At 41.0% G+C, this 22,364-nt stretch overlaps 1 protein-coding gene across 2 annotated transcripts in view; it reads right to left on the reverse strand.

Moving 5' to 3' along the window:
• pcdh17 (protocadherin 17) overlaps window positions 1-22,364 on the reverse strand; it is a 55,762-nt gene that overhangs the window by 22,157 nt on the left and 11,241 nt on the right. For both annotated transcript variants that reach the window (XM_068579623.1, XM_068579622.1), the window contains exons 3-4: window positions 10,469-10,527; window positions 9,794-9,966 (exon numbers count right to left, since the gene is read on the reverse strand). In XM_068579623.1, coding sequence (XP_068435724.1) covers window positions 9,794-9,966; window positions 10,469-10,527 — 232 coding nt within the window. The remainder of the gene's footprint in view (window positions 1-9,793; window positions 9,967-10,468; window positions 10,528-22,364) is intronic.

Raw genomic sequence — 22,364 nt, forward strand, 5'->3', positions numbered from 1 at the left:
CAATATTGTTGTACCAGCTGATGAGAGAATCAACGCCTCTAATTACTAAACAGGCTGCAGGTGTGCATTTGTCAGGTGTAATACATCTGTTGAAAAGCAAAACTATTGTGTATACATCTAATGTTGTAGGCGCTTGATTTTACCTCATATTTTTGCTCATTAAAATACAAAAGGAGTGGAAATACTAATCAACTCAAAACAAGAATATGTAAAAGAAAAGAAAGTCCCCCGTTGATCCCCTCGCGTTCACATGAAGCGCAGATTAATTACTTAGTTTAACGTTTACAAACACAGTGTGAAATAAAGTTTTACTGATGATCTATATCTGCCAATATTTAGTAAAATATGTAATCAGGACATCGGCATGTATGCTTTTCTAGTCGCTGATCTCTGATAATGTTACATTATAATCAACCAATCCGTGTTTAAATAGACAGGAGCACGAAGGTTCTGTTTGGCTACATTATGATGCCTTCAGGCTCTGTTCACTGAAAATAAGCATTGTGCAAAGGTCAACTATAACGTCATTATGATGTGTTCACATGTAATCTTGTAAAATGTAGTTTTGGTGAGGAACTTGAAGTTGAGTTGTATGAAGGAGATATTTTGCCATTAGTATTGTGGATCAGGGATCTCAAAAAGTTATATTTGATCCTTTTTTATTTATTTTGTGCTGATTTGTCTCTAATCCGTGATACGAACAGAACTCTTTTTTTTTTGTTCCCCGTTGCAGCACAAGTTATCAGTAGTTGTTTGCAATGTATAATTTATTGAATGGACTCTGGCAGATTTGTTTCTTGTGGTCCGAACTGAAATGGATCCGAGTCAAGAGACACAAACTACAGGTGGCAGCACTGCTTTGACTGTTACATACCAGACAGAAGGCTGCAAGGACAGCAAAGCTGCAACTAACTGTTTATTGATTCATTTTTTCGCCCATTAATCCACTAAACTTGTACTGGCCTGTAAAAGATGAGCGAATAAGGACCAATATCAATTAACCAACTAATGTATTTCCGTGCAACTCATGTAGTTTTGTATTTTTACTTGATAAATACCTTCAATCGTCAACATTTGGTAACTATAACTTTTTTTCAAGACGCATAAATAAATAATAAATGATGATGGCTGATAAATGATAAGCAGGAAGTAAAAGAGCATAGATCAAAGCATGAATGCAAGAGTGTGATTAATGTCTAGAATTACATCCAACACACACACACACACACACACACACGCACACGCACGCGCACACACACCCGGCTGTCCATGGACAGAGGACAGATGGCCACAGAGTGGCTCTGGTCCAGGAAGTGACGATGTTCTGCATCGTTATAATCTGCTCCGTAGTGTTCTCCCTACTGCTGTGCTGGACAACATGGTTCCCCCACTGAGAGCAGACTCTGGAAACAGCTCTTCTGCTGCTCTGTCACACATTCTCTTCGAGTGGTGCTGTGACAACAAACCAACTTGCATTACGAGCGCCTCTTCGTTTAAACCCAAGACACTTCACCATTTCACAGCCCACAGCCACCACGAGCCGATGCAGCAGACCGACATACCCAAGGACAGTGCAAATGTACAGCAGCGGCATACGCACATCCGCTCATTCTGTCACAAATCAGTAGTGGGTTGCACATGGGAGTTATTTACGTCGGTTTGTGAATCTAACCCACACACACACAGACACAAGGCTGCACAGCACTGATTCAGAGCCCAATTGTATATTTCAGTGAAAGCTCACTGGAAGAACTGAGAAACTGCAGCAACATCTCCTCTCTCTTCATCCAGTGTCAGAGCTTCTATCTTAAAATATGTATCATCATTTGTAATAACATCTTATTTCCCTGTGCTGTACTCACAAATGTAACTATCTGTTCCAATGAGCAGTTTATGGGCCTGGAAAAAAACAAGAAACAAAACACGTAGAGTGCACGGCCATGGGGCTCAGGCACACAATGTTAATTAATTTCATTTATAGCACAGACCCACATCCACAAGGTTGTTGTTCATGTGATTAGGAAGCGAACAACTGGGAGCAGAAGCATATCTGTTGTGATGATGGAGCTGATAAGTACACTGGATTCTCTCTCCTGCAGTCGGTTAGGGAAAATATCTCACACTTGTGTGGTAGAACTAGTTTGGCAGTTGTTGTTTATTTGAACGAGTGTGAACACATACACTCTGGAGGATAGTGTAGGTTACTAGTGTGTTTACTGCAAGCAAGTCTGTGTGCATGTATAAACTGTAAACATGAAATATGCAAACTCATCAAACTGCCTCGCCTCACTTTCCGAATTCTATTACACACAAATGAGGCCTTAAAGCAAACACATTCAAATTTGTCTGCAGGTGAGGCCTCAGACCAGAACAATGACAAAACAAAAACATCTCCAACGACATCAACAGATCAGCATTAAAAGTGTGAAAAATGAGTGTGTAAAAATCTGCTTTTTACAGAAGGGGGCGTGAGCCTGACAAAACATAATTACAATATCACTGAGATTTTTTACTGGACCCAACTGTGGATGAAACTTTAAGGAAACGGTTGAAGAGTGATTCACGTTAAATCTCCGTGACTCCGCACTAATCCTCATACTCAGTGGGCCTTCATGTTTTAACGGGCCTTGAATACTATTTCCACCGCATTTAATAGCTCTGTGTTTTTTCAACATCTAATATGAGTGAACACACACTTAGATTAATACCCTGTAATGTTCTCATTACAGAGCAGTGTGAAGAGAAAGGGCCGGCCAGCCGTGTGCATTTAAGGGCAGCGGCCCCCATTGGAAGGTGCAGGAGAAAAGCACTCTCAATGGGATCTTTTAAAAGATGAAAGTCCAATCACACTATGATGGGAGGTTGTAATAGTGCTTTGAGTGAAATAAGACATATTTTTCCATAAACATGCCATAATTATTCACTGCAGCAACCAGGGTAGAGGGATAATGCCAGAGATTTATAGCCCAATTGGTAAGAGTCCGAGATATTCATCAATCCTCTCCAACGCTGTGCTGCCACAGTGCTTCAGATAGGCTCCACTGGCTGAATGAGGATCAGGGGGGTGAGACGCCAAGCAGGCGGGCTGAGGTTTAGAGGTGGAAATCACGAAACCCACAGCCAGCCGAGCCCAATATCACACACACACACACACTAAAGCACATGAGGGAGGACACAAGAATGGACACCACCCTCCGTGAACCACACTCATAACAAAGGAATTTAATAAAACTTTGTGTTTTAAAGAAAATAGACTAATCCCTATAAATCTTCCGTAATGAGAGAGAAGAATCCAAAGACTGTGATATTTCCCTCCCTTCACCCCTCACAAGATTTTAGGCTTTCCACAGGATTCCACTAGCTTAGCCGCAAATCGCCTCACTGCTGTGCGATACCGCCATATCCGCTAAGAATGGGGTGAACACACGGCCTGGCACGCGTCTGGGCACACAAATGCACACACACACACACACTCGCACACTCAAATCTTATTTGACTTTGAGTGATGCTTCCTGGAGAGGTCCAGATTGCTGATAGTTATATTTTCCACACCAGGAAAAGTAGTTGGAGATGTTGCCATGGATCAGGCTATCAGCCCAGCCAGGGGCAGGCCACATTGAGCTGAGAGGATGAGGAGCAGGGAAAGATGAAAGGCTCGGAGACAAATCCTCGCCTTTCCAGAGGCTAACGCAAAACAAGCATCTGGCTGTGGTTTTCAGATGATGCTAGGTTTTTGTGATCTGCCGCCCAAGGTCATGCGACATATTTTTACAGAAGGTTTTACAACACAATTGACGATTCATAAAGAGAAGCCCCTCCCCCCCTCCCAAAAGAGCCCCAATTTGTGAAGACGCGACTAATAAAAGCCATCGGAGTGTGTTTACAAGCGTTGTTCCAGTGGAAACAAGCGCGGGCGTCACTCCGGTGAACCCTGTCCGTGCTGTGTATGAGCCGGTGTCAGTGAGTTACAGAGCTCCTCTTCGCCCACACCATCACCGCTCGTTTCATCCGTCATTGTTTGCTTAACAGACAGGTGCGGTGGTGTCACATGAAGCTGTGACTTGTCCATGTGCTGCTACCTGTTCCAAATAAAGCCAACTAATAACAATGCTCAGAAATGAAGCCTCTCTCTCAGCAAATTTTTGACCATTGACCTGCAGGACACCTCGGAAAATGTGGTCCATCTCACCAACAGGAGATTGTCGTACGACAATAAAGGTTCTGCCATTGACTTTGAAAAATAATGTTATTGCTGAACTGATTTATGGAGGAATAAAGGCACGATTTTCAACACATTTTCCATTTAAGTGGAAATCAATGATTGTGTTATTTTTGTCACCAATGATATATACATGTGTGCAATACTACACACACATATATATTATATATATATTATGGGAACTTTGTCGCTTCTAATGTCACTGATCCAACACTTTTATGACAAGCACAACAGCAGTAACTGGTGTCTTTTGTCCACTTCTGATGACTGGATGTCTAAAAGTCAGTTTCATGATTGAGTCACATTCTGGCCGTGGCTCCATCACATTTCCATTTGGGATGCAATGCCCACTGGAAGTGTTTCAGAGAAAGTGCATCTTCAAGCAGCCTGTCTTCGCTCAGCCAGATTTTGTGTTGCTTTGTTCATTTGTTTTGACATTCAATTGTGTCTGAACAGTGCGTTTCTCTCTTTGTCTGCCTGTCTCTGTCCTCCTCTTGCTGAAAACTTCACATTATGAACAATAATTCACTGCTCAAGGGGAACCCATATGAAGATGAATAACTCGTTCATTCCCTAATGATAATGTTTAATGTCTTGGGCACATGGGGGCAAATGTTTGCATAGAAAAGGTATATTTAGTCAGCCACTTGGTAATTTTATTTTTAAAATGAATAAATATAAATGCCAGCAAATTACATAGACAAGTATTATCAAATGCATAAGTTACACTTTAATTAACTGCACTGGCCTTTGTACACTATGTGAGACAAAGTGACACGCATCAACATTGGACTCATAACATGCTCACTGTGCTGCATTTTTAATACAAATTCTGAATGATTTGAATTGTAGGTGTAATGTGGATCTGTCCATGAAATATGAATGATGTTGAATGGAATGCCCTTTTCCAACAGGCAGATAAAGGTTTATTGAAGGCCAAAGTGAGCGGCATAGAGGTTGTCATGGCTACAAGTGTGAAAAGGGCATCTGATCTGCCTTCTGACCAGTCAATTAATCTTGGAATTGCATTTTTGTATCAAAAGGTTTAGCCGTGATTGAAAATTAATTGCTGCGAATAAAAATAAAAAAAAGGAGAGAGATTGGAGGGACTTGAAACACTTTGGAAAAGTACAGTAATGCCAGAGTGTTCAGATTAAGACAGCCACAAGGGAAGATTGGGGAATATTTAAGATGGATTAAAGTCTGAATATTAAGGTTTGCTTGGTTTCATCATGGACTGGTAGAGAAAACCCAGTAACAAAACAACAAATAAAGGCTTCATTTTGTCATGATTTTAAAGAAGAATATAATCTCCCTGCTTGATAATGTCTCAATGTAACAGCGAGGCATCAAACATCTATTTTATGAAAAAAGTTACATTTATTATTTTTCCTTTTGTATTTAATTGAAAATGCTCATGAAAAGCATAATAGTAGTGGTGAAATTCATCACCACTTTATCTTAAAATAAATTGGCTCACATGGCTTTTCCTTCTTCCCAGCCGGATTATTCACGTGAGGAACTTTCAGTCAGAAACGCGGTGATGTCGGCACGTCAGCAGGTCTTCCATATTTGATGTGACATGTTCTTGGAGGACGTAGAGTGGCAATATTGTCTGTCACCTAATGACTAAAATATCAACTGCAGCTACAAACAGAAATGCCAGAAAAAGATTAACTACAAAACATTAAAGCTGCAAAATCCTACTACATGCTAGTTATTTAAATAGAAAATATGTCTTAGTTGAAACTCCTTGAACTTAAAGACTCACATCAAACCGAGGACTTCGTTTTCCTTAATTTCTTTGGAAAGCTTTTGAGATTGTGTAAAAAGGAGATATGAGTGTGCAAGTGCTGCATAAAAGACACTCACATATATTAGGCAGTGTTTAAGATCCTGCTACCAAACAGAGATAACATGTTTTGGAACGCCATACATTCATTTAGCTGACGCTTTTATCCAAAGCGACTTACGTTTTTGCTCCATAGCACACCGTAGACACAGCAACGGGGAGCAATTCAGGGTTAAGTGTCTTGCTCAAGGACACAACGACAGTAACAACCGGAGCCGGGGCTCGAACCACTGATCCTCTGATTGAAGGGGACTCACTGACATCCTCAGCACCACACATTATTAAAACACCTGGAGCGAAGACGAGACTCATAAAAATATAGGAGTATAGAATTAAATCTATTCCATATTCCACCATCCTTTGTGTACAGTATATATATATATATATATGTGTGTGTGTGTGTGTGTGTGTGTGTGTGTGCATTTACAATTGAGCAATTGACAAAGCATGACACTTCCCTGCTCTCAGATGAGGGATGCTGTGGGTGTAGGGTTTTCTATCCCCCTGCCACAAATAACGGGGAAAAGTCAATTTCCCCTGCATCCCACTGTGCTGTCATAGGAACACATCTCGTGCCTCTCTTCCCCCGTATCCACGCTCTTCTTGTAGTATCACATCCTTCTCTGTCTCACACGTTCCTCCCTTTTGAAATAAGTCAGGCGACTTGATTATCGCAGTCCAATCGCGGCTAATTAGGAAAGGTCATCTGGTTCAGTCAAACTGTATCCCTGTCAAACACGGTCCCTACACGCTCTTCCATCATCCCTCTCTCTCTCCATTCCCTCAGACAGCCGTATCAGTGGGTAACATCTCCCTACACCACTGCCGCCTGTCCGTTCGCGATAGCGACTATGGCAGTCATCTCCACAGAGGCGAGCGATGTGCTGCCAGCCACTCCGCCAGAGCCAGACAAGCCTGTGTGAACGGCTGCTGCAGACGCGTTGGAGCATCAATTAATCGCCGTTTAAAAGTGGCAAGAAAAATTCATTTGATATACTTCAGCTTAATTAATATGTTGCAACCAATTTTGCAGGGCTAATTAATCAATTTGAGACCGGTCCCTCGTGCAAAGATATCCAGATGATGTTGTCGAGAAAGAAAACCGTACAGAATATCAAAGGAGAAGAAGAAGAATTACAAGTATGGACATGGGAGTTGCATGTTTGTTCTGCCAATGCCCGTGACCACAGGACAGCAAACATAAGGAAAGAAGAAGCCAGGAAGAAAAATAGCTGGGATACACAGTTGTGTTTACACTCAAGGCTACAACCTAGAGACTCTAACGGCTAAGAACTGAAACAGGGTTGGCGATTGATTGGGACTTGAACTACATGCTTTGTGCACTTGTAGTTCTGTTTATACTGAGCCAGTGAACGAGGCTGCAGAGTCCTGGCAGGCAAGCAGCGAGAGTTACAGATAGTAATTGGGAGGGCGATGCTTGGAAAGAAACAGAGGACTTAAGATGGGATGAAGAGGGGGGGAGGAGGAGGGGGGCGAGGGGGTAGTAGATGCTGAGGGCTGAGATGTGAAGAAAATAAGCCTGGAGGAAAACGACCCCAGGGACAGTGGCCAATGACAGACTTTTGTCTTTTTCTCCTATCTGATAATAGACATACCTGTGTGCCTCCATGTGTTCAGTTTATGAGTATGCGTGTATCGAGATTTTTCTTAGTTGTTTTTAACCACAGATATCACGACCTGGAAGCGGACACTCACGGCTGTCAGTCTATGTCAGTTTCCTCTATTCACTATTTCTATTTTACTAAGCCTCACTAAGTAGCCATGAAACTACTTTAATAAATTACCTGTACACAAGCTGCACTGCTTAAGACAAAGCAGCAGATGGGACTTACCAGGCACAAGGTGACCATCTTGCGATTCATCTTCAACAGCAGGAGAACATCAAACAGACCTTTCTGAGCAGATGATCTTGTAATTTGAGAGGCATACAATCACAACCATAGTATTGTTTTTCCCATGTAAATACCAACTGAAAGTGTGGGATGACACGGTGCTTTGGATCATTCAACTGGCATCTTTGCAATCTAATAAAGACACGCTGGACCACTGCCAGAGCAATGTTCACCACCCCTCACTCGTTCCTGCTCTTGCACCATGCCATGGGCTCATACCCCGGCCCTCCCCCACAGCTTTACTCAGCCCGCATGTTATAGGCTAAACACAGCCAGCTGCAGCCAGTTAACTGTCTAATCTCACATCAATTGATTTCCCCAAACAAGGGGAGGTGGAGAAGTGGAACGAAAGTCGTGGAGCGGGGGTGAAAACACAGTGGAGTGTGAGAATAAATGAGAGGGCGGCGGTAAGGGAGAAACGGACAAAAAGCAGGTTGCAGCCTGCAGCCGGAGTTTCCAGGGCCACTGGGCCTTTGTGTGTTTGTGTGTGTGTGTGTGTGTGTGTGTGTGTGTGTGTGTGTGTGTGTATGTCTGTTGGTGCATGGGAGTGACATGCTCTTACTCGAGACAATAAAAAACACACAGAAAACAGAAAGGTGGATGGACAGGCGGGGGTTGGCGGGAGACACTTTGTATCAGGACAGTTTATGCTGGCTGACTACTGCCGAACACACTATTATCGCCGTTTGTCCTTACTGTGTGTGAGTGTTTATATACATGTAATTCTCTGTCCCCCATGGACAATTAAATAGGAACATTTGCAAAATGAGAAGCATATGGAGCCTTTTAATTGGCCAATTTCTCTTGCCAACGTGTGTTGCTTTTTTTCATGCGAAAAAGCAATGAAAAGGAAAGAAAAGTTATCTATTTAGACATGCATAGTGCGGCACGGAGTGTTGCACAAGTTGTCATCGTCCTTCCGCAAAGAGAAAAACAGCCCTTCTGTTCCCTGGATTAATAGCACCATTACACAGAATCCATGTTCAGTACACCGCACTGTACTTCTGGAGCCCGTCAGGGAGACACACACTTCTTGGTGTCAAGACTTTAGTGGGTTTGTATTTCTGTGGGAATGTCTGTTTTGCCAAGCAGGTAATGGCCCACGCTGAAGTACATGACTGCATGAAGCTGCAGTGAGAAATTTGCCATAGCAACTCCTGTCCTCTTCCTTGCGTCAATCCCTATGTATAATCTTGGCTTTCTTGCCTCCCCTGACCCTGCACTAATCATGTGAGGTGGCTGGGGTAGGGAGGACTGCAACAACTCTCATCTGGGGAGTTATTGTTCTACACGTGTCATATGTAATCTGCCCGACCCACAGCGCTTAGAATGATTATTCATATTTAATCACCACGCTACGAAGCTACATCTCCTGCCGCTCACTAAGTCATTTTCCATGTTCCATTATCAAAGTTTCAGAGACGGGTGCTCAGGGAAGGGGGACTAAATGAAGAGGCTGAAGAAGTTGGGCTTATAAAAACATAATGGGCTTGTCTGCTTTGATAAACTGAGGACGTGTATAGAATGCACACTCACTCACACCTTCACACACACATATGGACACACACACGCACACACACACATTAAATGAGAAAAGTGCAGAGAACAAAGTAAGGGAGGATAAAGTAGCCAAGTACAAATTCAGATTGTGAGCGTTCAGGCAAGTCAGGAGCTGAATCGCTGATACAAATAACGGCAGCAGCGAGGGGAGGGAGGAACAACTGATTGATAGTCATTCGATTTAAATGGGTCTGGCTCGCGCGGCAATGTTCATTCCTCATCCAGTCAAATTTGCCAATGAGGTCTCACCTTGTTCCAAAGGCGGGGGTTTCACGCCTGTAGCCTTCAACTTGAGGGCTTCTTTTGCAGACATGTCGCAGCAGGAGCCTTTGTTGGTGTCCTGGTCGCTGTCAGCCTGGTCGCTGTCACCATGACCACTGTCTCTGAGGCTGGCTCGCTCTGGGTCTTTGAATGTCGAACTACTATACACATGAACACGGAGAAAGAAAAAAAGAGCATCAGTACTCTGTGTTTGAAAGAGAAGTTCTCGATGCCTATTTTACCCTCCGAGGAAGTTTTGACACAACATGAAACATTGATGAGCATCCCTTGAATGCTTAAGTATAACAGAAAAAAAAAAATATATATATATATATATATATATATATATATATATATATATATATACATATATATATATACACACATTATAATAGGATTTAGAATGTAATGCTTCTAAAAATAATGTATCGTATGGATCAAAGGAGAGTAAAAAGCAGAGCATGTTGTGTGTTATCTTTTGTTTATTGTCATTAACACAAAGACAACAATTTTAAACCTAATTAAATTGACATGTCCTTCCTCTCCCTGCAATGACAATTAATAAACAGTTTAGTTAATGTTGCTACAGTAATGTGTCGGCCTATTGGAGAAAAGAAAACAAAGATCTGAGATGTAGTGACTGTTATAGATCCCAACTCTTACCTTTGAACAAACTGTTGTCTGCTACCCATATAATTAGGCTCGGTGGGGAAATTGTCTGTCTGTGGGGAAGGAAGAGAGAGAGAAAATAGGTATGGAGTGGACTCTGAAAGGAATGAGTCCTGCTGTGAAACAAGATCTCCTAGTGTCAAATGATTAATTGTGCAGGGTAAAAAAAACAGTTAGAGGACAGAGTAAAGGCAAATAAAATACTGGGGGTGTGAGCTCCATATCCTTTAGGTTTGAGCATTTCATTAAACACATAAAGCGGGCTAATTAGTCTTTCGATAGCAAACCGCAGAGCTGAACATCAAATCTGGCAGACATAATCAATAACTACTTGGACAATAGCCTTGATGAGCATAGAAAACTTGTCAGCGAAACATCTAGTCATGACATAACACCACTATTTGTGCAGAAACGTTAATGCAATTTGCTAGTTCCTTACACCACATTACTGTGAGAATCGGTTGACTCTGCGCCGCAACACTACATTTTTAGCTCCAGAAACTCAGACATGTTTGGTGGTTTGAATTCTATATGGCGCTGCTGGATCACACACAGGCGGCTTCATGCTGTGTTCGATTGAAAATGTTTAAAAAAAAACAAAAAACAAGCTTGTGCACACAAAGAGACACTAAAAGTCGAGCACATCAATTCACACAAAGAAATCGTATGCCATGTATTACAAAATGCATCACTATAATGGAGTGCAGGTCCAAAGCCTATACTGCATAAACTGCACAAACACTCCTCCATCTTCAGCACGGTATGCAGCAATGCATTACAGACTGTATCAATCATATTGGCACTGGAATGTACTGTCTCGCTCAAAATACAGAGAGGTTTTAATCATGTCAATTGATCTAAAAGGTCCCAAAGATCCCAGTTTCTTCCTTTCATTTACAGAAGTGCCTGTTAACCTAACTAATAATGAAAACAACTAATGTAAAAGCAATCATGTGTATAGACTTTACTGTAAATCACAAATAACTCGTAAAGAAATTAAGTAACCCGTTTATCTTTTGTTAAAATTGAAACAAAAAAGAAATAGGACAGTATTTTTGACCAAATACCTTGATATTAATATTGCAACAATGTTGTGGGGTTGACAATTGGTGCTTTTACAAAGATTTTTACAAAAAGATACATAAATAATCATCAGTAACGTGAACATAATGAATAAGTGGGTAAAGGCAACGAATCTATTGGAAGAGAGCTAACGATCGTAGGACTGCTAATGGCCGACGGGTGAAGTCTTCCTTCAGTTACATCATGAAGCGTTCCGGCTCTGTTAAGTGAAAATGAGTATTTGGGCCAATTATAACATTATCCTGATGTGTTCACTCTTCTCTTGTAAAATGTAAATTTAAGAACTATAACAATGTAAAAGAATAACAGTTTGATTTTTTTTTTTTTACAATGACTTCAAACATGATTTTGGGCCAGTGGAAATAAAAGTAGTCTGGAGCCTTGTTGACCATTTGTTATAATCAAACAACAAAGATCTATATGCGCCAATATAGATCTTCAATGATCAGCAATGCAGAAGCAAAAACATGTTCAATGATCTCAAAGTTATATTTGCTTCTCTTTTTCTTTTGTGCTGATCCGATCTGTAACTCTGATCTGTGATCCAATCAGAACTGTGGGTTTTATGTTCCAATATACCACTGCCTTACCGTTGTACATCCTTATAGAAAAATAAAAAGGGCTGAAAAAGACAACACTTGCCATATTATATTCTCAAGATCCAAAATCGAAGACGATATCTAGTCTCAAATCACAATATCGATATATAATATTGATGTATTGCCCAGCCCCAATAGGAAAGGTGAAAACAATTGGCTTCCTGAATTGATAGCAGTAAAATGTCATGTTTAGTGAGTAATGTCTCCCTGTGCAAGGCTTTTTCACATGCACAGCTTGACTCACAGTCAATAGAGTATTTCAATGTCATCCGTGCTCTGCGGTGGCTCAGTATGAAAGTGTGTGTGTGTGAAGGTCAAACAGGCCACCTCGGTGCTTTGACCTTCCATGCTTTTGCCAACACTTTTATCACAACCTAAACACTATTCAATCTCAGCCTTCGCCAAGATTAAAAGAAAAACACCCACAGAATATATCAAAGGCTGGAATCTGACCACGGAGAAAGAGAAGAATGGATTTTTGAAATCATTTGGCATTGAAACGATAACAAGCTTTTTTCAAAAAGGAGAGATGGAAGTCTTTATAATAATGTGCCCCTTCTGTACTTTTATGACCAGGGACTTGTCCTTGGACACACTTTTCAATCAACTCAACTGTTGGCAAGAAATGAAAGTACATTGGCAAAAAAAAAAGGTTTTATTGTTACAGGATTTAATTTACTTGCCGCACCTGTAAACAAAGAGCAAATATCAAAATTATATAATGTACACAGAACAGTTTTGTAATAAAACAAAAGACAATCTTTTTTTTTTCACCCACCGTAGTTGATGAACTAAACTTGAAATGGCAATGGTCTACTGTCCTTTGAAAGTGTGTTAAATAGATATACACCTCTAAATCCTGAAGCATTGTATTAACAGCTTTAGCTTTTTTTCTTATCAAAAGAGAAAAAAAGTAAAGTAGCATGTGCTGAACATCCATCTACCGCCCACCAGCCCTACAAGCCAATAAAAAGCACATTACGCCACTTCATAGAAACCTCTTTCCTGCCAATTAGAGTCCAGGCTGATCTTAAGCCTCCATCTCTTCCTGTCTGTCTATAACTACACAGCCCTTTGACTACAATGGGCCACTTTCCAATTAATGGATCGATAATGGCCAGTATGGGCTGCTTTGTACTTAGCCAGTCAGAGCCAACAATGAATACAGGATAATTTCAGGGGGGAGTGATATGTACTGGCTAGATATTCAGTAGTTTTTTTAATATTAGACACTGAATTATACAGTACATAAATTCATTTAGCATTGCAAGTATCATTGAGTATTTCATGTTGCATGCTTGCACTTCTTGCCTTCTAATTTCCTCTCGTGGGACTTGAAATGAACTGAACAGAATTGAACGAGAGTGAATTGAATTGAGCTGAACTAAACTGACCTGAATTGAATAGACCAAAACTGTGGAATCTGTGTATTTGGCCTCTGAGGCTTTAAAATCAGACTTGCATATGGATCTTAAATATGAGACTTTGACCTAAGAGCCCCAGAGAAGCATCGGACCTAAATATCCCTCGATGAATCAAGCAGTTTAGGGTCAATGCACTTCATGCAGCTATCGGCCGAGGTTAGTTTCATTGGTAGTGTGGTTGAGAAGTGCATACGTCTGATGTTGAAATGTCGGCCTACTGCATGATACGTTGTGTTAAGTCCACGCAGCAAGGCCACAAAGGTCAGAGGGATACTGAACACAATGAGGCTGAGTAAGTGTTAAAAAGCTGCACTCTATTCTGTATTCCCATTGAGACCCAAAGACTGACCGGGCAGACAGAAGGCCGATTGAGACAAATGGGAAGAGCCTATTGGAGTGCTATTCTACTCTCACGCCTTGTTTGTGCATTTCGGGTCATTGGCCGTTGCTACGTGGGTATGTTTGTGTGAATCGACTTGTGCATTTTGTGTACATGTGTGGTTGTATCTTAGGTATGGGTTGTGAAAGAGGACAAATTGCAGCTTCTCTTTCACACAGCATTGGACAGCTCTTTTATTTAAAAAAAACAAGAGTACACCCCCCTCTCTCTGCTAGGCATGATACATGCATTTGTCCTTCACTGTCTTCAAGAAACACCCATAGTACCACTCATTCCGTGAGTATGCGCGTGAGCGCATGTGTTTCTCTGTGTCGGAGGGGTGTGAGTCGATCCAAATCCACTATAACCTTGTCAGTAAGCCAATGAGATTTGGACTGCAGTTTTTAATTTGATAAACTATGTCTCTGTTGCGTATGTGCGCGCAACCATCAAGGGAACTGTAGATTATTCCTCTTGGAAAACTGTCAAAGCAGCTCAGCAACAGCCAAACGGGGAGGGTGGGGAGGATAAAACAGAGCGACATTGAGCTGAAATAGAAAGAAAACCCACCAGTGAAGGGGGACGCCCCACGAGCAGGAAATAAGAAAAGGAAACAAAAAAGCTGAGCAAAATGCCAAAGTGAGAGGATTATAAGGCAAGTAAGGGAAAAGGGGCGGAGAAACGAGACAATAATTAGACTACATTGATTATCTAGTGGCTGAGTAGCATTTGTAAGTGATCAAATCTAATTAGCTGGTCCTATACATCTTCCTGGAGATAACAGAGCAATCAATCAATGTGCTTAAGTGAACTTAAAGCCATCACAGTCCACTGCCTGCTAAATATCTTCCACTATCTTTCAAATAACTTACAAGAGGTCAGGCCCAAATGAATTCCTGAGAAGTAAGGAAGTGCCACTGGTGCCGGTAAATGGAGACCAGACAGATTTCCGCCACAGTGAGGTCTTATCAGTCCAGATGGACACCTTGCTAATGATTCTGGACGGTACTTAAAGGAGATTTGGAAAAAGGATATCTTACACATTTGAAGACAAATTTGGATTTCAAGGTGACATAGGATAGTTTGGAGATGGTTTAATTGTCACAGTATTTTAGAATGCCTTTACAATATCTATATGAGGAGGAAGTGGTTCGTCTAAGGGAAAAGAACATTCCTCGTTGTCAATTAGAGGGTGTACTACACTTTGAATAGCTGTCCTCCACCAAAAATATTTGTTTCAATATTTGTCTGATTTATTCAGAGTTTTCTACTGGGTTACTCAACTGAAAAATACAGCTTTTTTTCCAGCTAGTTTCAGCTGTATCTTAGTCCCATTCATTCAGACTTATGGCCCATGAGCCAATGTTTAGTGTTTTAAAAAATTAATTAAAAGAAATTCTGTGTTTTGTTTTCTCAGCTGCACTAAAAACATACTGGACCCTGACCCTGAAACCATGCTGCGTATTCAACTGTAATCAACAGGAAGAGCTACAGCCTTTGTTATCAGAATGTTTTGAGATGCAGGATTATCCGTCTCCTGTTGTTTGGTATCTATAAGCTATGAAGCCCAGTTGGTGCCTTGACTGACTTCATATGCCCCTTACTGGTCAGACAACAGAAGATGAAAAAGCCCTTGCTGCAGGGTTTTGTGCAGAAGGATTAGCTACAGTGAGTCACCTGCATACGGTTTGTTGATTTTCCTCTTTACCACAATGTTTGTCACAGGATGGCCGGTGACCGTAACTGTCACATGAATGAGTGAGCTGACACTCCATGTGACTGACCTTCAATGAACTTAATGCATGTGCAATTTCTGTCATTATGAAAAGGTTTTTATTTTTTTTATTTTATGGATAGAACACCACATACCATAGAATATTTCAGAAATGTGTGCAGGAAGGAAGGACACAACTCAGTAAGGCAAGAGACCAAGCTGAGGAATTAGCGCCAATGAAATCAAAAGATGTCACCAGAGACTGAACCAGAATGTATCGATGATTTGTCCCACAACTGGTAAAAAAATAATTGAAGTTATCTCTCATAAGGACAGGTCTCTTCTCTTTTCAGCTCTAATTGTGCTGAACTCGACAATTATAAATACCACTCAAGCTGAATAAAGAAGCCCACATCTACATGTGTGTTAAACTTGACACTGAGTTGACATATTGTGACAGTGTTTCTTGTAGAAATACTATGATAATTGGTCAATGGACTGTACTTCTACAGCACTTCTCTAGTCTTACTACCACTCAAAGTGCTTTAACACTTCATGTCATAATTCCCATACATTCATACACTGATGGGAGGGGCTACCATGCAAGGAGCCACCTGCCTATCAGGACTAACTAACATTCACACACTGGAGGTAAAGCTACGGGCGCAATTTTGGGGTTAAGTGTCTTTCCCCAACGACACGCCAAATATCAAACCGCCGGCTGACTACTGAGCAGCAGTCGGCTCTAACCCAACTCCATAGTGTTATCTTGTTAATCATGTTTGCCATAATTCATAACATTTATCATTGTGCTATGTTTATTTGGTTATGAAAGCTTTTTTTCTTCATTAAATAGGGCTAAGTAGCACTTTGGAGGCTTTTACATACAGTTGCATTAAAAGCATGACCTCTGAAATTACGTATTCACTGCTCAACAGCAAGGACATAATATTAATAATTAATATGGAACCACTTACATTGATTGCCTATTATTTTCCTTGACCATACAGTGTCATTACAGAGGTATATTAGGCGCAAAGTGAAAAGCATCAAGTTGTCTTAGTGGCACAATATGCTTTCTTTTTTCAATTCAGCCACTTCATATAGTAAGAAAAAGGGACACAAATGAAATAGTTGACATTCTAACCACACACTCGGTAGAGGACTGAACTCATCAGTAGGTGAAATACAAAAGAGAAAAGACAGAAAGAAGGGATGCATAGGGCGGAGGAAGGGCTGAGGTGATTGTGCTTGCCTCTCTTCATCGAGAGAGACGAGACACTTCAAAGCTGATTTCCTTCAACCTGTGCGGTTATCGCTGCTTTATTATTCCTTTTCAAGAGGAGCCCGAGCAAGCATAGTTATAATTGTCTCTTCTGTCTACAAATGATAACTTTGGTCAAACTTCTATGGGAGTTAGCTTATGCACAAGTGGGATAGCTAGATCTGCCGTAGAGGAGCAGTGTGTAAGTTTTAGTGCCATCCAGTGCTGAAGTTGCAAATTGCGACCAACTGAATACCCCTCGTTTTTTACAAGAGTGTTGGGGGAACTACGATGGCCTTCAGTTAACATAAAAACGGGAAAAGACCTCAGCTCGAGCCAGTGTTTGATTTGTCTGTTCTGGGCTTCTGTAGAAACCTAGCGGTGCAACATAGCGGACTCTGTGTAGGGGACCCGCTCCCTCTGAAGATATAGACGGCTCATTCTAAATGAAACCAAGTCATTTCTAAGTTTCACGTGATTATGCACTAAAGGAAATATAGTCATGATGAATATTATATTCAGTCTCTACCAATAACCAAATCCCACATAATGTTCCTGAAACAGCTTTGAAAGAGTCTGTCAGTAAAGGTTTTTAGGGGGTTTGCAAAGTACATTTATCCTTTGAAATAATGTCTGTCATTGAGTTGAAGAGAAGAGGAGAGCTGATCAACGAAGCGTTGGTAAAATACAAAATAAGGTGCAAACCTCTCGAAAGTGTGCACATCCTGTGTATATCCACACACTCACTCACACACACACACACACACACACACACACGCAAGCCTATTTCATGACGGATGAGGAATCAAATGATGGGCTAAACTAATTCCTGTATAAACAAAATGGCTGAGACGGCTTGTCTTAATAAGCATAAAGTAAAACAGCATAATCTGTTTACCACAAATTTAAAAAATATATATGTAATCTGTTTTTCTAACTTATATCCATGTAATTGATTAATTAAAAGGACTGATTAAGCTATTATGGAATGTAACATCCTTATCTAACTAAAGAGGACGACATTACCAATAAAGCGTTATGATGTTGACCAACATCCCCTCGGGGAAAGATTACAATAAGCTGTTACATTGGAAACACACAGGCTCTATATTACAGCAAGCTGGCCAAGTGAATCTTTATTTATTTTTTGCTAAATTGGAAGTAAATTAAACCTTTGACTGTGACCCTTTTTGTGCTTTGAATTCAAGTGTTTCAGTCGAGGAACCCAAGATTATTATTTTTAACCGTTACAAACATATTCTTACCTGGATGGAAAGATAATTACTAGAAACTAATAGGTGTATGCCACAATCTCCCAAATTATGTAAACAAGTATACCGTTTCACCAAGTTTGTTACATGATGTGGTTAGGGTGTTTGTTTTAAGGCTGCTCCATTGTCCATTCATGTGGTGCTCATGAATAACCATAAAATTAGTCAATTATGTCATATCTCCCATTACTGACTACTGAAGGCAGGTATGCATGCATACTGAAGGCATGCAGGTACATTTACTGACATGAATCTACTGGTGGATGGAATGGTGTATATGTGTGTTTACTTACAAAGATGTCTCCAGACCAGACCAATATAACTCAAGTATTACAGGCAAAGTTATATTTGCAATTATCGTTTGCAATATTACTTCTGTAAGTCTGCAGTTCCTCGCAGCTTTATCGTTGGAAAAAACAACAACACTGACTATTCAGCAGCCAGTCTCTGTTCTGCTCTGAACAGGAAGTGCAACACAAAATGGCACATTTGTACTCCTAGCAGCACAATCTACTTCTGTGGCAGTTTGGCCCCAGGAGTAAAAGATAACTGTGGCTTTTGGCATACATATATATATATATATATATATATATATATATATATATATATATATATATATATATATATGTATATATATATATATATATATATATATATATATATATATATATATATATATATATATATATATATATATTTGAATACAAAAAAAAGCCTAACACAGCAGTTTGGTAGGTCTCTTAAAATAGCGGTATTGTTTTCCCTCACTACTTGGGTTGTTTTGTGTAGACACATTTAACCAGCTGGTCTGTGTACACTGAGAAATAAAGGTTCTTCTGGAGGGCTGTACTTCAGAACCATTGCTTCTAAAGTACACTTTTTGGATTTTTGGGGGGGGGGATGAGTTCTGTGTAAGACAAATGGTGCCATTACGAACCATATTCATTCAAAGACACTTTTTGGAAGATAGACATCTTCAAGGATAATTGAAAGCATTAGTTTTTATAGATCCTCCCCATCCACACAGCCCCAAAAATGATGATTGTGAAGTATGATTGTTGTGGGTAGCGCTACACTACATCAGCCCTGGCTCTTTAGGAGTCTCATGAGGAAACTTGAGCGTGTTCTAAATTAAACCCTTGGAATATAAAAGGGTTCTAGGTGGTTCTTATTAGCACTGGAAGCTGGAAAGTGGATCAAACCTCAAGAGAGGCGTCTGTGTGGTGGAACCACGTACAGATGCTTCTAAGCATAGCCCTTTTTGCTGGGTTCTCATTAAAATCGCCTGAAGGGCTGCAGATGGAACCAAAAGGGATCATTCTATAAGAGCAAGACAAAAACACCTATATGGTTCCGGTCAACACATGCATTTCTAAAACTGTATTTGACAACTGGGACCTGTCTTATGATCGCTGATAAGGGGAAATCATTGGGTATAGAGGACTTTACTTGATGTTGAATTATTCATACCTTGTTGAAACTGTGAGGAAAGGAGTAAAAACAATGAAAGGGTGCAGGAGGTTAACTTGGTGCGTAAGCTCCTGTTCATTCAGTACTTGCTCATCAATAGTTTACAACAACTTTGCCGTTAACTGAAGTCTTGGGTCAGCACTGACCTTGTTTCACCCTCATTAATCTAAAGCCAACTCAGCCCCAAACCCCAAAGCTGTTACAGAGGTAACAGGCCCACCGTGCTGTACGTTTCAAGACAGACATGCATGAATGGAAACAAACAAGCACGGATGTAGTGTGTTTGTTACGCATGACGCCCATAAAAATGTTTAAAAGTGAGAATGAGTGGGTAAGTATAGATTTATAGAAATATATGTTGCAATCATCACTTCGAGGCCCACTAGAAGTGTGTCGGTGGGTCTGTATCTGCAGAGACGCTGCCTGATTCCTGTATTGTCTTTGCTGTGTTCTGGACCCATCTGTGGAAATATGGCAAGGTGAAACACCAGGCGGACAAAGCTTGTTCTAAAACTAGAGTGACTCTGGGGTTTGCTTTCACCCACTGGCGAGCACCCAAAACTGAATTGCGGCAAGGGGGCGTGTGCTTATGAGGTTGTTGAGCTGAGGAGGAGGGACCAGATTTGAACATGTTTAAATAATTGCAACTCAAGTCCTACTCATTTTGCTATTAAAAATGATACTTTTAAGTTCTTCAGATATTCAGAGTGTTTGCAGCCTTGCAAACTAAAATTGGAGTGCCATCAACTTGTTTTCTGGCTATGAAAAGCACATATCTAAACACACTTTCATACTGATATTATAAAGCCCTCTTATCCAGTATTCATATCAATTTTGACTACAGAAACAAGCTATAATTTTGTGTTGAAACCAACCATCCATAACTGTGTTCTGGTTTGCAGGTTTATAAGACAGAAGCTGAGGGCTTGTGAACAAAAACATTAAAAGATTAAAATAATTCCATTTGAATTGATGAAAAAAAAAAGCGTTCCGTGGATGAAAGGATTGTAGATATTTCCCCCAAGCCCAGAACCGAGGCCAGATGCAGATATATAAACACAGAACGCAAGCACACATATTGTATGTCTAATATCAATACATGCACAAGTGCACTCTCAAACACCTGGGTTCTCCCTCTGTGTCTCTCCAAGCGAACGCGCACACACACACGCACTGTCACGCACACGCACACACACTCTCTCACACACACACACACACACACACACACACACACACAGATGGACAATGTGTAGTTTCACTTCAAGGTGACCGATCTGCTGTATATGTATCAGGTCAGAGGGATCTGAGCAAAGGAGGGGCTGGGAAAAGGAGGAATAGGAGACAGGGAGGATGCTGTCCATATACCTGAGTATAAACTGACAGTAGAGGATTTAGGATAATGCTCCGTTGTCAAAGTGTTGGACGCCAGGTCCACCAAGTCTCTTTTAAGTGCGTCTGTGGTGCATTAAGTATCTGTCAGAACAGCTTTGACATTAATCAGCTAGCCCACAGAAGAAACAATCACACATAATCTCAAGCTCTAAACCTGCTGACCTTCTCTTCAAATGCACGGATAAACCTCGCCTTCAAACCGCAGTCATTTAAAAGACACACACACAAGTAATTTTCTTCCCCGCTCTCCCGCCCCTGCAGTCTATCTGATTGGCTCCCACCTCAGCAGCACCCATGTCTCTCCACCTGGGAGTACATCGACAAGGCGTGTCAACTTGACCTCAGAGAGGATGCATTTCAGACAATGTGTGTGGGGAGAGGGGCTGTTTTACCCCATCAATCTGGAAATGGGAGAGGAGAGCCGAGGCAAAGAGTAGAAGGGAAGAAAGACGAGAAGGGCAGAATACACAAGTTTCATTCATCATCGCAGCAGTGTTGAGTGTACAAATAGCTAGATCTGTTCAGTGTTATCATTGAGCCAACGCTTCCATCCTGGTACTTCATTTATTAAGACTGTGCGCAGATCAATACGGCAGACATATACACTCTGTACTGTTGACAAGATAATCTCATCGTTATGAATTTGGCTTGGGTCGTCAGTAACATGAGCAATTGCATCGCTTATCCGAGATGACAAGAGCAGTGAGAGAGAGAAAGAAAGAGAATCAGAAAAGGAGGGGAATAAGAGCAATAGCAGGAGGAAGCCAGGAAGAAAGCGAGCAAACACTAGTTGTCTTTATTTTTTTTACTAAACAATGCTCAAAGCGGTAGAAAATGAATTACAGCATTTCAGTAGCAAACAGAAAAGGGAAAATCAATAAGAAATGAAGCAAACCAGCAATTGATCTGAATGCTAAAGTCCCCAAAAAGATTTCCCTCTAAGACATAAACCCAGTGAGGGGACAATTGAGTACATCTGTGTAGTACAATAGGGAGCGATGCAATCGGCCAAATATACCATTTTCAATACGCCGTCAGCACTCAGCGTCGCCGATGCTCACTGAAGAGCAGAAACAGTCAGACGATTGATGACAAATCTTGTGTGCCCGCCACTTAGTGAGCCTTTTGTTTAGGCAATAACATTGGAGAGTGCCGACTCTTTCGCCTCTTTTGCCACAAACACATAACAGCCACTGCTGAGCACAGTGGCTGTCAATTGTCCTCAAACACACAGAGCTTTAGACATGGGAGTCCGATTTCAAGCTGGGCTATGGATAGGAGGAACAGAGGAGAC

Source organism: Clinocottus analis, unplaced genomic scaffold (assembly GCF_023055335.1).
Source record: "Clinocottus analis isolate CAN_PGR_092001 unplaced genomic scaffold, fCliAna1.0.p SCAF_1, whole genome shotgun sequence".
In the NCBI taxonomy this organism is placed as follows: domain Eukaryota; kingdom Metazoa; phylum Chordata; class Actinopteri; order Perciformes; family Cottidae; genus Clinocottus; species Clinocottus analis.